Source organism: Ictidomys tridecemlineatus, chromosome 8, assembly GCF_052094955.1.
Source record: "Ictidomys tridecemlineatus isolate mIctTri1 chromosome 8, mIctTri1.hap1, whole genome shotgun sequence".
NCBI classification, from domain to species: Eukaryota; Metazoa; Chordata; class Mammalia; order Rodentia; family Sciuridae; genus Ictidomys; species Ictidomys tridecemlineatus.
Window position 1 is genome coordinate 126,653,639 of NC_135484.1, and position 17,327 is coordinate 126,670,965.

General features: G+C 33.8%; 1 protein-coding gene and 1 pseudogene across 1 annotated transcript; both read right to left on the reverse strand.

Moving 5' to 3' along the window:
* Window positions 1-5,433: 5,433 nt before the first annotated feature.
* On the reverse strand, window positions 5,434-6,913 carry LOC144365806 (tRNA-splicing endonuclease subunit Sen15 pseudogene; annotated as a pseudogene).
* A 9,038-nt stretch (window positions 6,914-15,951) lies between these two features.
* On the reverse strand, window positions 15,952-16,863 carry LOC106145553 (olfactory receptor 14J1). Its single transcript, XM_013366387.2, has one exon. It carries the CDS (start codon window positions 16,861-16,863, stop codon window positions 15,952-15,954), a length of 912 nt encoding a protein of 303 aa, XP_013221841.2.
* Between the last annotated feature and the right edge of the window lie 464 nt (window positions 16,864-17,327).

Below are 17,327 nucleotides of genomic sequence, written 5' to 3' on the forward strand. Positions count from 1 at the left end.
AGCTCAAACAACAACTAAGCTATGGAACCAACCTAATTGCCCTTCAACAAGTGAAGGGATTAAAAAACATGTGATATATATAAATATATACACACACACACACACACACACACACACACACACACACACACACAATAGAATATTACTCCATCATAAAGAAGAATGAAATTATGGCATTTGCCAGTAAATAGATAAAACTGGAGACTATCATGCTAAGTGAAATAAACCAATTCCAAAAAACCAAAGGCTGAATATTCTCTCTGATGTGTGGCAGCTGACTCACAATAAGGTGTATGGAAAGAAGAATAGAAGTACTTTAGATTAGACAAATGGTAATGAAGGAAAGGGAGGATGGATGGATGGAAATAAGAAGCACACCCAATTATTTTTAATATTTTTTATATGTGAAAGTGGAATGCATTACAATTCATATTACACATATTGAGCACAATTTTTTTATATCTCTGGCTTTATACAATGTATATTCACACCAATTTGTGTTTTCATATATGTCCTTTGGATAATAATATCCATCACATTCCACCATCATTTCTTACTCTATGCCCCCTCCCTTCCCTTCCCACCTCTCTGCCCTATCTAGAGTTCATCTATTCCTCCCATGCTTCCCCTCCCTACCTCACTATGAATCAGCCTCCTTGTATCAGAGAAAATATTTGGCATTTGTTTTTTGGGGATTGGCTAACTTCATTATTTTCTCCAACTCTGCCCATTTGCCTGCAAATGCCATGATTTTATTCTTTTTTGTTGTTGAGAAATATTCCATTGTATATATGCCACATTTTTAAATCAATTCATCTACTGAAAGGCATCTAGGTTGGCTCCACAGTTTAGCTATTGTGAATTGTGCTGCTATAAACATTGATGGAAGCACACCCAATTTCATTGAACAATGAATACTCAGCATAAAGGGATTAGTAGGCCCCGATATAATAATAATGGATGAATTCACTACCTCACTCATGATAATAGAAAAGTCATCCAGTTAAAATATCAACAAAACATATCAGAGTTAAAACTACATTATAGATCAAATAGACATAAATATTTTATTTACAGAATATTCTATCCAACAGCAGCATAATACACATTATTTTCAGCTACTCATGAAACATTCTCAAATGTAGACTATATTTTAGGCAATGAAGGAAATCATATCAAATACAAAAAATGAATGTTTTTTGCATTTGTCAGATCATAATGGAATGAAACTAGAAATCAATAGCAAGTGACACTATAGGAACTATGCAAACAAATAGTAGAGATTGGACAATAAGCTTTTGAATAACCCGTGGGTTATTGAAGAAATCAGGGAAATTTTAAAAATTCATAGAATTAAGTAAAAATAAAATCACACCATAGCAGAATCTGTGGGATACAGTGAAGGCAGTTCTAAGAGGAAATTATGCATCCCAAGGTCTTAGAAATAACAGGAACAAGTATCTATGTATTAGGTACACTCATACATAGTTGGTGGGACTGCAAATTAGTATGACCTTCTGGAAAGCAGTATGGAGATTCTTCAAAAAATCTAAGATAGAACCACCATATGACCCACCTATCCCAGTTCTCAATATATATACAAAAGACTTAAGATCAGCATACTTTAATGATGTTGTCACATCAATGTTTTATAGTAGCCAATTCACAATAACCAAGCTATGAAATCAGACTAGGTGCCGTTCAAAAGATGAATGAACAAGGGAAATGTGGTATATATACACAATTAAGTCCTACTCAGTCATAAAGAAGAATAAAATTATGGCATCTGCTGATAAGTGAATGGAACTGGTGACCATCATGCTAAGTGACATAAAAAGTCAAAGCTTAAATATTTCCTCTGATATACAGATGTTAGTTCAAAATAAGAAAAAAAGAAAGAAAGAAAATGACGGGGAATCAAATGAAAATAGAAGAGAGATCAGTGGAGTAGAGGAAAGAGATTGAAGGGGAGGATGGAGGGGGATGGAATAAGGAAAGAAAGTGGAGTGGAATGAATGGACCTATCTTTTCTATGTACATATTTAGATATTTCAAAAAACTATAAGTAAACTATAAGTAAATAGTAGAAAGATCAATAGAGGGAAGGGAACAGAACAGGGTAAAGGGTAGTACTGGGAACTAAATTAGAGCAGATTATATTATATGCTTCTGTAATTATGCCCAAATGAATCCTAATGTTATGTATAAGTAAAATGAATTAATAAAAAGTGATATACAGATTCAATGCAATCCTCAACAAATTACCAATGACAGTATTTACAGATAGTAAAAACAATCCTAAATACACAAGATATACCAAAGAACCAGAATAACCAAAGAAATTCTGAGAAATAAAAGAATAAATCTAGAGATTTCACAATAGCCAATTTCAAAATATAACACAGAGCCATAATAGCAAAAACTGCATGGTACTGGCATAATAGGAGACAAGTAGACCAGTGGAATAGAATAGAGAACACAGAAATGAACCCACACAACTAGAGTCATCTGACTCTGAATGAAGATATTAAATGCATGCATTGGAGAAAAGATAGCCTCTTAAACAAATAGTACTGGGAAAACTAGATACCTGTTTGTAGAAACCTAAAACTATCCCTATATCTCAAAATACAACTCAAAATAGATCAAAGACATAAGATCCATCAATTTGAAACTCCTAGAGGATAACATGGGGGGAACAGTTTAAGATATAGGCATAGGCAAAGATTTTCTGAATAGGACCCATATAGTTCAGGAAATAATAGGAAGAATAAAAAAAATATATTGCATAAAATTAAAAACTTCTACAAAGCAGAAGAAACAATTAACAGATTGAAGAGGGAGCCTACAGAATGGGAAAAAAATTTACCACTTACTCTTCTGAACCAGAATTGATATCCAGAATATAGAAAGAACTTTTAAAAAAACCCTCCAAACCCAAATAACACAGTCAGTAAATGGGCAAATGAATCAAATAGTCACTTCTCAAAAGAAATATAAATGGCTAAAAATTACATAAAAACTCTTCAATAATTTTAGCAATCAGGGATATGCAAATCAAAACAGCATTGAGATTCCATCCCACCCCAATCAATGACAATCATCAAGAATGTGAATAAAAGTAAATGCTGGTGAGAATGCAGAGAAAAGGAACTATTATACACTGTTGATGGTAACATGAAGTAGTACAAACACTCTGGAAATCAGTATGGACTTTCCTCAAAAAGCTAATGAAACAACTACAGAACTACAATATTATCTAGCTATGCCACTACTTGGTATTTATCCATAAGAATAAAAGTCAGCATACTTTAGTGTTATATATAAATCCATACTTATAACAGCACAATTCAAAATAGCTAAGTTATAGAACTAGCCTAAGTATCTGTTAACAAATGAATGGATAAAGAAAATATTATATGTATGAACATAATATTATATATATCAAGTCTTATTCAGCCATAAAGAAGAATTAAATTAAAACATCTGCAGGAAAATGGATGGAATTGGCTAGTATTATGTTAAATGAAATAAACCAGACTACAAAGGACAGGTATTTCATGTTCTCTCTCATATGTGAAAGAAAAAGATGATCTGAAAGTGTAGGGAGTCTATGAGAGAAGAGAAAGGGAATCAGGGAAGAAGAAAGGGGGTGGAAAAGGAGGGTAATGGAGGGAAGTAAATGACAAATATGCTGCAAGGAACTCATTATTCTGTGTTATTAACGTGCACTAATACAAATATTAAAAAAAATTAAGAGGTTCAATCTCACGTTAAGTACTCACACATGCACACACACACACACACAAAAAAAAAAAACAAGCAAACACAAACTTAAAGGGACATAGGAAACTTCTGAAAGTAATGGATACATCTATTAACTTAATTATGGTGATGATACCATAGGTATTTATATATGTGCAGTTGCATCAAATTGTGCACATGAAATATGTGTGTTTCTTTATATTTTAATTGTACTTCAACAAAACTGTCAAAGAAAATGTGATCAAATTAAATTCAAGAGAAGACTGTCAAAATATCAGGTTATATATTCCTAATATTTCTCTTTAGTCATGTTTAAAGATAACCTTCTCCAGAAAAATCAGATTAACTCACATTTAGAATAAATATATTAACATGGAAACACACATCCTAGTGACCTGTGTTTGATTTGATCTTGTTATTTTTGTCTTCTTTGTAATCATAGTATTTTTCATGTGACAATTAGTCTCACAATTATATCAAATATCTGAGGGGTAAAATTATTTTATTTTTATCCAAAAAAAAGTCAATACAAACATATTTCCTTTATCCACTTTACAAAATAATTTATAACAAAAGAGTTGCTTTTATTTTATTTTTTTACAGATTTTGAGGCTTTTCTATTTTAAAATATTTCATTATAAAAGTAACATAAGTAAAAGCTAAAATATTAAGGAAAGATAAAGTTTTCCATTCATTGCTCTGCCATGCTACTATAACCAATTAGTAATTTCATCCACTTTGTCACATTCTAACATGTACTTGGTGTGTTACTTGCAACCAGGATCGCATAATTTTAATGAGTACAGAATATACCCTTCATAGATCTGTTTATTGACTATTTACTTTGACCAGAGGATGACAAAGGACAGCCCCATATTTGACTCCTGCTCTAAACTTCAAGTGATTCATGATTTAAGTTATAAAACAATACTGTTTGGAAAGTCTTTGTGCATATTATTTTCATATTTGGACAAATCAATAGGAGGATATTAACAAAAGAGGAATAAGTGGGTCTAATTAACAGAGATATTTTTAATGCTGAAACTGTCCCTCACTCTCTTATAATATTCAAGCTATGATATAATAAGGATGGTGGTGACAGGATGGAAAGGAAGGCCCAACACTCTCGTAAGCACTTCTCTGGCCCCTATTAATTCTGACATATGAATTTACACTCATGACAAGCATATTTTCAATTCTGATTTAAAATCAACCCAAAAGGAAAATAACAGTAAGTGCAAACGAAAAACAAACCCACTCAAATAAATCTTTTACTTTATACAAAAGATGGAAAAGCAGGCAGAAATAAACTCTCCACATTTCACAATGTACATGAAGTACCAGCTCAAGCTAGCTACAGAGGTCAGAAGGCCCTGGAATAGCAGAATAAGGGAAGAGGTGGTGGTTTCAACAAGGAGCCAGCAGCAGCAGGTGAGTGTGGGTGATGAAGAGGTACAGTGCTTCCACCCCTCTGAACACATCCTCAACATAAAAGTGAGTAAAACTGTCTCTAATAAGAGTTCTAGAGCAACAACGCTATGGTTTTAAGCAATACAAATTTTTTTATCTGAAAAAGTTTTATTCTTCAGAAAGAAAACTTATGGATTGAGAAAAGCTAAATTGACTCTGACTATCTCTGAGATAAAGGATAAAGCAGTTAAATGGGTCTCAAAACCAATATTTTATGAATAAAGTGTTGAGAAGTACAGATGTCATCTTCTAAGGGTAATATTCTGAGGGTCTGGCAGCATAAACCCTTCAGTGAGTTTATAATAGACTATTGTAGAATTAAACTCCAGGATGGCCAGAGTGAAAGACATCGGTAAATCCGGATTCCCTCGTAGTTTTTGAGATGCCTTCAAGATGTTCCTTATCCTTTGAGAGCTGAGGGAAGCAGAGATGGGTGTAGGCAACACAGTCTGTAACCCTTCCCCTTCTATCTCAGTATCAATCAGGCACATAAGCTGAAGTTCAGGTAATCCCACACAAATTACATCATACCAACTTTTACTCTCCATGAGGTCCAGATAAACCAAGAATGCTATATAAACTTGAGTGGCATCTCCAATATTTAATTCTATCATTTCTAAATCCTTAGGGTGGGTGCTCATCCAGGCGTCCGCCAGAGTCCACTTGTGAGCGCCGCCACCATCCAGAACACCGCCCAAGTCCAGACCCCACTACAGCCTGGGGTCAGCTCAGAATCACCACTCTCCTCCAAGCCCGCCCACGCGGCCTCCCTTGGTGCACTAAGAGTTGCTTTTAATGTATAATGTTATAGTAGTGCATGGTGACCATAATTTGGTTTTTAAATAATTCAAACACCACTTTCCAAGACTATTTTGAAAAATAAAACAAGGTGAAATTTTACATTCTTAATTTAAAAATAGCTTTTTTAATTTTGGATCTTGCCAGGTTCTCCCTTCATGAATAAATAGTACTAGTTTGCATAAAACTCAACCTAAAATGTTAGTTAATCTTTTCCTTCTTCTCTAGGACCAAGGTGTACATATTTTAAGGTAGGCAAAAAGTAGACAAATCATATTGGGAAACATAGTGTATGTTTTTTTTTTCTCTTCATCTTAGGATAGGTTACTTCTTCTATGCCATGCTGTTATTCTAATTCTATTGTGGGGGAATACTTCTCTTTGAATCATCTCCTCACTAATAAAATTCCTTAGCACCTCTGAAATATTTTTGAAAAGTTCTCTTATACCACTACAAGTGTTGATTCACTGCATTGATTGACACAGAACACTCTGTGTCAAGGTTTTCTCCCAACACTTTCTCTTATCATTCTTCACTTCAAAGCTACTCCTTCTTTCCCAGTTTGGAGTGGCAGGTGAGGGACAATGTCTGTATTCTAAGTTCCTTATTTTTCTTCTGAACTTTTAATTCTTCCCTATTATAGAAAAATCAATTTGCCCTTTGTTGTCTAAATCTCCTTTACTGAAAAATTCTCTACATATTGTTTTTCTCCTCTATTTGTTTTCCAGGCAAGTTCTTAACTATTGGACAGCTACATCTGTGTTTTCTTCCCAGCACCAAATTTGGTTGTCATCAGGGATCTATGTCCAGATGACCCAGGTTTTATACTGGTTTTCATATTGGCACAATCAATACCAAGTGGATAACTCTTCTGCCCCATTGGCCTTAAACCTCCATGATTTTACTCATTCATTATTGTCCTTAAATTACTGTTGATCACCAACCTACTATGAGACAACCTACTATGATTTTGGGGTTATCTGGAACTCAGAAAATACAAATGTGTGTAAGGTCAAGTCTCATTCTTCCACCTTCAAATAATTTATCACACAAGGAGAGAAACCAGCAAGTAGGAGACAATTAACACAGACTGTAGTAAGTACAACCATTGATCTGAAAAAGACTTCCAAAAACATCGGAGATTTTGTTCACAGCATGAATGTCACCTATGCTTCTACTATGGAACTCTATTCCACTTTCACAGATGTTGGATCTTGGAGTGCACTTATATAATTCTCTGTTTCAAATTCTCCCACTATGTCTCTTATTTCCAATTTATTTCTTAATGTAACATTCTATCTTTTGATATATAATTATGTGGATTCTTTTGTGAAACACAGTCACATAACCATAGCCATTGTCAAGGTATAGAATAATTACATTGCCTTCAAAGTTCTCCCATGCTTCTTTCTAATGAAACCCTCCTTCTGCCGAGCTTCTAGTGACAATGGATAATTTTTTCCCTTAAGCTTTCCTTTTCTAGAAAGTGTATTTAGGTGGAATCATATAATATGTAGCCCTTTTCTTTAATTTCTTTGGCTTCAAAGAAGGTCTATCTTGGTGCTGGGGATGTGGCTCAAGCAGTAGCATGCTCGCTTGGCATACTCACGGCACTGGGTTAGATCCTCAGCACTACAAAGAAATAAAGATGTTGTGTCCGCCAAAAACTAAAAAATAAATATTAAACTCTCTCTCTCTCTCTCTCTCTCTCTCTCTCTCTGTCTCTCTCTCTCTCTCTCTTTAAAAATAAAAGAAGGTCTCTCAAAGGTATTCTTCCATATATTTGTTGGACATTTGTATTTCTTCTTTTGAGAAATGTATGTTTAGTTTATTTGTTCATTTATTGCTTAGATTGTAATTTTGGTGCTAAGTTTTTTTAGTTTCTTTTATATTCTGGATAAAAATCCCCTGTTGCAAGAACATTTGGCAAAGATGTTTCTCCCATTTTTGAGGTTCATTCTTCATGTTCCTAATTATTTCCTTTGCTGTGTAGAAGCTTTTTAATTTGATGTTACCACACTTATTGATTTTTCATTTTATTTCTTGAGCTTTAGGAGTCATACCGCCAAGTTGATGTCTGCACCAATAAGCTGGATTGTTGACCCTGTGTTTTTTTCTAGTAGTTACATAGTTTTTCATCTAAGTCCTCTGTCTTTGACCTATTTTGAGCTGATTTTTGTGCAAGATGAGAGATAGGAATCTAGTTTCATTCTTCTACATATGGATCTCCAGTTTTCCCAGTTCCATTATTAGAAAGGCTTTCTTTTCTTCAACATATGTCTTAGTCAGCTTTTCAAGGATCAGATGACTCGATCTATGTGGATTTGTCTCTGTCTGCATCTTCAATTCTATTCCATTGGTCTTCATGTCTAATCATCCTACTATAGTTCGGTAGTATAATTTGAGATAAGATATTGTGATGCCTCTAGCATTACTTGTATTGCTCAGAATTTCTTTGGATATTATGGGGTTTTTATTGTTCCATAAGAATTTTAGGACTGTTTTTTTCTAGTTCTGTGAGAATGTCATTTGCATGTTGATGGGGATCACATTGAATATACTGAATGCTTTTGGAAATATTAGCCATTTTAACAATATTAATTCTACCTACTCAAGAACATGTGGGGCCTTCCACCTTTGTAAAGTCTATTTTCTTTGTTGAATCTTCTATAGTTTTAATTGTAGAGATTTTTCAATGTATTGGTTACATTTATTCTTAGGTATTTAATGTTTGGGGAGATTAGAAAACATTATCAACAACTGTAGCAATTAGGAAAAAGCAAATCAAATCTACACTAAGATTTTATCTCGCTCCAGTTAGAATGAAAATCATCAGGAATAAATGACAGTAAGTGCTCTAAAAGATGTGGGGGCCAAGGTACACTTATACATTGTTGGTCAGACTAAAAATTAATATAACCACTTTGAAAATCAGTATGGAGATTCTTCAAAAGTGTGGAATGGAACCACCATATATCCCAGCTATTCCACTCCTTGGTGTTTGTCCAAAACAGTTAAAATTAGCATGCTTTATTGATCCCTAGATACCAATTTTTATAGCAGCCAAGTTGTGGGACCAGCCAACTTATCCATGTATCCACAGAAGAATAAATAAAGAAAATGTAGCATATAAACACAAAGGAGTTTCACTCAATTATAAAGAAGAATTAAATAATGTTATTTGCTCTTAAATGGGTAGAACAGGAGAATATAATGCTAAGTGAGAGTGATGGGACAAATGTTTTCTCTTGTATGTGTGCCTATGTGCATGAGAGAGATTAGAATAAAAAAGAGACCTCACTGAAATAGAAGGGAGACCAATAGGGTAGAGGAAGAAAATTGAGAAGGAGGGACAATGGGCAACAGGATAAGGTACTGGGAAATAAAATTGACCAAACTATACTCTGTTGTATCTCCTTGTATGGCCATACCTCTAAACTCCAACTTTTATATATATATAATTATAATATACTGATTAAAAAATAATGCTAGAAGAGGGTCCAATAAAGTACGGGAGAGAAATTAGGTATAGGGTGAAGGAGAGGGGAACAGGAAATACTGGGAAATGAGTTTGATCAGATTTTGTCATGTGCATGTAGAAATATGTCACAATGAATTTCAGTATTATGTATAATAATAATCTTCAAAGTGTTTGTGCATGTTTTTAATTCTTAAAATAACTTGGCAAATATTTTATGTGTAAGAAAACAGAAAACCAAAAAATCTAATTTAAAGATCTAGGAAAGAATTAGGAAATTTGAACAAAAAGCTAGAGTGGATCTTATTATTATTGTTATTTTTATAGTTTATTATTTTGGGAGAAGGAAGGATAAACAACTTGAAACCTAGGGATAGCCAATATTTAATTTAACTTTTATTTTTTCTAATTAATTTTCATGACTTATTTAATACTGAATACATTCATCTATTTGGACTGATTTTTATTTTTTATTTTAATATTAATAGTAAAATATACTTAAAATAATGTACATTGTTAATTTTATCTTTTCTAAAGGTATAATTTTTTTCCCTGTAAATGAACTCACAAATCAGGAAATCTTGAGTACAGAAAAAGTAGCAATTAGTTTTGGCCTTTTGAATGGCAAAGAGTTGGGAAGAATTGTCTGACTTCATGTGTTTAACTCAGTGGATCCAAGAAACTTAAATCAAAGAACAAATCCTTGGAAGAAAGTGGTTGGTTTCTAGTTGCGATGTATATGGGCGATGGGAAGAGCAATGAGTGACATTTTATGGAAAATAGTCCAAGTAGTATATCTGAACTCCTTCTTGATTGGGGCTAAGCTTTTAGTTATGCTTTAAAAATATTTTGAAAAAAATAAATTTGCCTGCTTATTGGCTGTTCCCCAACTGCAAGACAGAACAAGGGATGTCAAGCTCTGGTAAGATTAGTGGAATGAACTCAGGGAATACCTACACTTGTGTGTTGATGTTGGTATCAGCAGTTGCCTGGTGCAGATACCTGCCCTGGATTTTTGTTTTTACTTTTATTTCACAAATGCTATGGTATAGGTAATAGAAATTAAGGAAGGAACCTCTAAAAAGAAAAAAGAGCAATGGACCTTTGGAGGTACTGAACCAGTATAGTGTAACTACTCTATCCCAGGCAGATTGATTGATGATTTAGGCAGATTGAAGAAAATACACCAGGCTGTAGGGAGATATGAAATATCTTTACTGATGGATAGGAGAGAAGAAAGTCCTGTTCATCTTATGTACAGGATTGTAACAAAGTCTGCAGCATGCAGACTTCATGGGTTATATAAGACTACACAGGGAGTGTTGCTTCTGACTTCCATAAGACAGTGCTCCATAGACATCTGGGTGAGGGAGCCTGATAAACTCCATTTTCCTTACAGCCAATGTTTCTTGAATCCAGGGTTCCCAGGGTCAGCATTACCTGGTAAGAGAAATTAAATGGAATGTGATTAGGTCCAAGTTTTAGCAGCAGCAATTCTCTTCTCTGCATTGTGTAATCCCCATCACTCCCTAAAATCAGCAAGAGACATAAAAAAGGGGTACTTTTGGTCCCTGTTTTAAATATCTGAGTAGTCAAAATAACTAATCCTTCCAGAGTAGTATGAATTTACTGAAGGCAATAATATATTTGATAAATGAAGCCATTAATAAAAAGAAAAATAAGTTGACTTGATTATAAAAGATGAGGCAGAATCAATGCACTAGGAAATGAAAATGACTTAAAATAAGCTTGATACATATACCCAGTGGGTGAGATAATGTGAAATAAGGCAAACATTTATAACAAATAACAGTAGACGAAGGCAATCAAGAGAAAAATCTACTCATCTGGAATATATGTTCACTTTCAGAAAATGTTTGAAAACAAATGAAGAAGTGGAAAATGTGAAGACCAACACTAAGATATGTTGTGAGAAGAAACAATGATAGTGTATAATAATAGAAAAATCTAGAAAGAAGACAAAACAGTAGACAGTAATCAAAGAAACAATTGAGAATTCACAGAAAAAAATGTAGTGCAAGATATGTTCCCTGAGAAGAAGACTATAACCTGAAATTTAGTTTGAAGGGTGTTTACTAGGGCATGACTGATGTACTGTAGAAGTGAGGATCAGAAAGCAGGACTGGGAGGGAATGAGCCACAGTCTACTCAGTATCAGTCTCAGGGAGTTCTGGAGCTATATGGGTAATTTGGCATTGTCTTCAATTATACTGCCTGTGGTTAGACCTTTATAGTGACATTGGTTGGCACTGGGTGAAGGCACCCATGAGATGGGTGTGATCATAAGTGAGACAGCTTTCTGGAGCTGAGGTAATCCCCAATGCAGACTGGAAACTGAGGAATTTTTGTCAACAGCATTTCCAAATTCCATCATAAAAATACTCTTGGAATGGATTCATGGACCCAGTGGTCTCACAGAAAACAGAACCAGTCCAGATTCCCATTTCAAATGAGAGAGCTTACTTGTGTGTTACTTAGGTAGCACACTGGCTTTCAAATTAGCTTTCAATAAACCTTTGTAACTTCCAATTTTATTAAACAAAATGTATTTTCATTAGTAATGGAGACACAATTACATTTTCTGTTTTGTTATTATTTGTTCCTATAACCGTCTGTCAGATGAGGAGGTGAGAAAAGCTCACACAGAAATTTTATTTTAACAGGGAAATTTTAACATAAGAATTATAAAACAATTGTGATAAACTGGTGATTTGCCTTGGTCCATAGTTTTATTATGAACTATTGTATGTCCCTAAATTGAATAACCTAGAAAAATGAATAAATTCCTTGACCCATTCAACTTATAACATTAAATTATGAGAAATAGACAAGGTAAATATAGCAATAAGCAGTTAGGGGATAGAATCAGTGATAAAAAGCCTCCCACCAAAGAAAAGCCCAGGACCTGATGGCTTCACTGCTGAGTTCTGTAAAACATTTTAAAATATTAATTCTTTTCTAACTTATCTAAAAAACTTAACAGAAAGGAACACCTTCAAACACATTTTAGAAGGACAGGATTAGCCTGACACAGAGCCAGATGCAGGAGGAGGAAGAGAAGAAGGAAGAGGAGGAGAAGGAGGAGGAGGAGAAGGAGAGCAAAAGGAAGGGGAAGGGGAGAAGATCGAGGGGGAAGAGGGGGGAAACAAGAAGACAAAAACAACTGTGTAGGCCCATTTCCCAGATGAACATAGACACAAAAATCTTCTACAAAATAATAGAAAACTAAAGTAAAGAGCACATTAAAGATCATTCAAGCCCCACGTGGTAGTGAATGCTGGTAATCCCAGAGACTTGGGAGACTGAGGCTGGAGGATCAAAAGTTCCAGGCCAGCCTCAGTGACTTAGAGAGGCCTCAAAATTAAAAAAAGAGAGAGAGCTGGTAATGCATCTGAGTGGTAAAGCACCCCTGAGTTCAATCTCCAGTATAAAAAAAATCATTCACCAACCTCTATTCAATATAGTTCTGGAAATCCTAACCAGAGATATTAGGCAAAAGAAGGAAACAAGAGACATCCATATATGAAATGCAGTTAAATTGACTCTATTTCATAAGTTGAATTGATTGTGTCCAATAGAGGTAACCTTTCTTTTTATATGAGAATAAAATATTTTATTTAATGCTATAGCTACATCTGCCTAACAAAACAAATATTTGTTAAATGAATAAATTAACAAATGGATGAAGTAATGTGGAGGACTCAGTTCTCTCAAAACCCAATTATGTTATTTTTTCATCTTAACCAATTAGGGGAAGGGTCTTTTAATATAATAATACAACAAAACTGTTCATGTGATGTTGCCAAACAACAATGGAGTTCTGTGGCAGAACACAAGTAAACCTGGTAGTAAAATGTATCTTCTTACCTAAGAAACTGAAAACAGAGAAGAAAATGTGGGGAAAAAATTGCTTCTTCCTTTCCTTAACTATAATATAAGAAAGCTAAGACTGAGCTAATTGACAAGTAACATGTAGAAAGTGAATTTAAGACATTTTATTTGGGACTCCAGTTGTTCTCACCTCCTGCTTGGCCATAAATGGCAACCCCAAATCCTCAAATTATAAGGTTATACAATTCAATCCTACCTTTTTGGCCCCTTCTTTCTATCTCCATCAAATTAATAAAATTTATAATTATAATTATAAGTCCTTATTTCCTTTCCCTATTTTTAATTTTAAAAAAAATGAGCTTATTACAGAAATTTGGGTGAATCCCGAGCCTCTTGGAAGGGTAGATTATTAAGCTTATTATCCCAGATCCATGTGCTGAGCTCTGGATTTTCTCCTGCTGATGCTGAGACTGGATTCCAGGCTCTATTGTGATTGCTCCCCAAAGCTGAATAACTTGGCCATTGACTTGGGTAGAAAAGGATGCCACAAAATGCAAGCTTGCTCAGACTGCTCTTGTGTAAGGTGAACTTTCAAGTTGGAGCATCTAGTGCTACAACCAGATTCAATGCTTGCATTCTAGGTGTAAGGGAGCCTGAGGAAGTGGGCTTTTTGTATTCTCACATGGGAGGTAGCAGTAGCAATGCAGAAATCCTCATAGTTCAAAGTCCCTTGGTAGTTGCATTGTATGCTTATCTTGAATAGAAAGTGAGTCAGTCAGGTTTTGAAAATCACACAAATTAGGGAATGTTTTATTTTCATAAAGAGAACTAGCAGAAATTTTATTTAGAGAAAACAACAGAACTTTTGGTATTTATTGGAAACAAAAAACAAGTTTCACAGAGCACAACATTTTCCAAGTTAATTTGTATATTTTGAATGACTAGTGGTCTCAAGACAGACAATAATTACTGAAATGAATGAAGACATTAAAAATGTATCTATGAAAGTAATAGAAGACACAAAAATGTAAAGAGTAGCTCTTCTACTCAAATCATGCAGTAAAATCAATACAATATTATTTAATTTACTATATATATATATATATATATATATATATCAGAATTGAAAAAGTAGAATGGAAATTGAAACATATACGTATTTTATAATTCAGTGGGCTTATTAAAATAATAGGTCAGAGAAAGAAAATTTCAGAAAATTATGTTAAAATATTTCGCTGGGGTGAAAATCAAAAAGAAACAAATATAATTCACATGTTATTGTTGTCTGTTTGAATGGCCTGAGAACAGAGGAGGTAAAATATCTAATTATGCATCATTTATGATTATGTCTTGATTACCTGGACTTGTTAAGCTTTGTTTCCACAACATTAAAAGCTCATATTCAGCTTACTTGATATAAGGTTTGAATTTATAAAATGGCCTGAGAATTTGAAAGAAGAAGAACTTGAGAAAATGATTTTGCCATCATAAAACAGAATTGTAATACTTTTCATAAAATAGGAAATGTTTAAAGCCAAAATGAATAATATGAAAAATAAGTATTGTGAATATATTTAATTTCTTGAGATATCACACATTTGAAAATAATTACAAAAGGTAAAATATTGTTATTATTTTTAAAAGACCCCACAATTTAAATGCTGTATCTGTATTTTTGTGTTGCAGGCACTTGATATGACTTCAAACAGCTAATAGTTCTCTCTGAATATTTTCTGCATGAATTAACATAATCATGTAAGACATAGAGTAGAAATGACTTGGCCATATATTGCTAATTGTAACATAAAATATCTAATATTTTTGAAAAGAAATATTGTCTAAAGAACGCTGAACAATTTGTACACTGACTCCACAACCAATACTTTGAAATTATGAAAACTTCAACTTTCAGCATTACTTATAAGAGTGAAAAATCGAAAATAACTAGTATATGTGAAAAAAGATAAATGATTATTTGTATCTTCAGATGAGTTTAATTGATTATGTTGCATTAAAGAAAATTAGCATAGTAAAACTATGTGGTTAAACATAGTAATGGCCTATAAATTTAAACCAATATGCAAAATTGGTATATATTAAGATAAAAATTAAGATGAATATTTAAACTTAAATAGATTAAAATGAAAATGGTTGACTTGTTTGGTGGGTGAAACTGTGGGTACATATTATCACTTTTTATTTTTATTTTTGTAATATAATTTACACACAAGTGTTTAAAACATGCTATGATTGTTACTGTGTCTGTGTAAGTATGTGTTTGTGTGTATATGTACTGCGATGAAAAAAGAAGTAGTGGAACTATATTACAAGGTTATATGTGTTTACAATTTTTATTAATTAAAAAAAGCAAAAAAATATTTCAATGAATACAATGTTCAATAAATTAGGAAAAAAGTTTCTTCAATGATGACGATTATTTTACATAGTTTATCTATACAAAGTAATGCTATTTCTTCATTAACTTTACAAATTGATGGATCCAATTACCAAAAATATTCCTTGCATATAATATTGAAGAACCACTAACAACAGGACAAAAATGTATTTTTCCCAGAGAATTATCTGTCCTAAAGTAAGTTTCTAAGCGCACCTTTCATGGCCTCATTCCTCAGACTACAGATAATAGGGTTGAGTGTTGGGGGTATCACTGTGTAAAAAATAGATACCATAAAGTCAAACACAGATGGAGAATCTGTAGTTTGGTTTAGATATGCACAGATGCCTGTAGAGAGATAAAATGAGACAACAAAGAGGTGGGGCAGGCAGGTGGAGAATACCTTAGAGAGGCCTTCAGCAGAGGGTATTCTTAGAACTGTGGAGAATATGTGAACATAAGAGAGGGCAATGGAGACAAAGCAGGCTAAAGCTACCACAGACATGAAAGCAGCTACTCCAATTACTCCTAGGTAATCATTCGAACAGGAGAGCTTCAGTAATTGGGGGACATCACAGAAAAATTGATGGATTATTTTCACCCTACAGAATGTGATAGAAAATGTGGCTGCTATGTATAAGATTCCTGAGATGCCTCCACTCACCCACACAGCTATCATAGCCCACTGACAATTTCTGGGATCCATGATGACCTCGTAGTGCAGTGGGAAGCAAATGGCTGTATAAAGGTCATAAGACATAACTGTAAGAATAGCTATCTCAGTCCAGGCCAAAGATGTGAAGAAGAAAACCTGCAGTATGCACTGGCCATATGAAACATAGTTATCATCCATCAGTGAATTGTCAATGGCCTGGGGGACTGTGACAGAAGTGAAGGAGAGGTCCAGAAGGGAAAGTTGCTTCAAGAAGTAATACATTGGAGATTGGAGGTGCTGATCCAGTGTTGTGATGGTGATAATGATGAAGTTTCCTGTCAAAGCCACTAGGTACAACACCAAGAAGAGCAAAGCATACAAGATCTGCATTTTTTGATCATCAGAAAACCCCAAGAGTAGGAATCCATTCCTCCTGGTTATGTTTGTCATAATAATTTGGAAAATGCAAATCTGGTAGCAGCTGGAAAATAAAAGAATATGGGAAATGTAATAGAAAGACACTAAAATAATTATTAATCTGTTCATTATAGTTTATTTCAATCATTTAAGGACCTGTTATTTATCAGCTGTGTCCTAGATGTTGGGAAATCAAAGGTGATAACACATGTTTCTGAAGTAAATAGAGCTTACAGTTTACCCTAGTAAACTAGTAGTTAGAATACAAAACAGGTCCTATCAAGAAAAAGTCATTGTGTTTGCCCCAGGGATAAATGCTATTCCATTGTCACAGGTGAAAACTTTTGCTTTGTTTTTCACCAAAAGAAACACAATAATGAGCTCTTAAGAGTTTTTGAGTTGTGGATGAGTTATATTTGAGCACACTGGCTTATTTTAGTAAATGAAATGGCCCTTTTTAAAGGAAATTTTGGAAATTAAAACATGGGCTTGTTGTG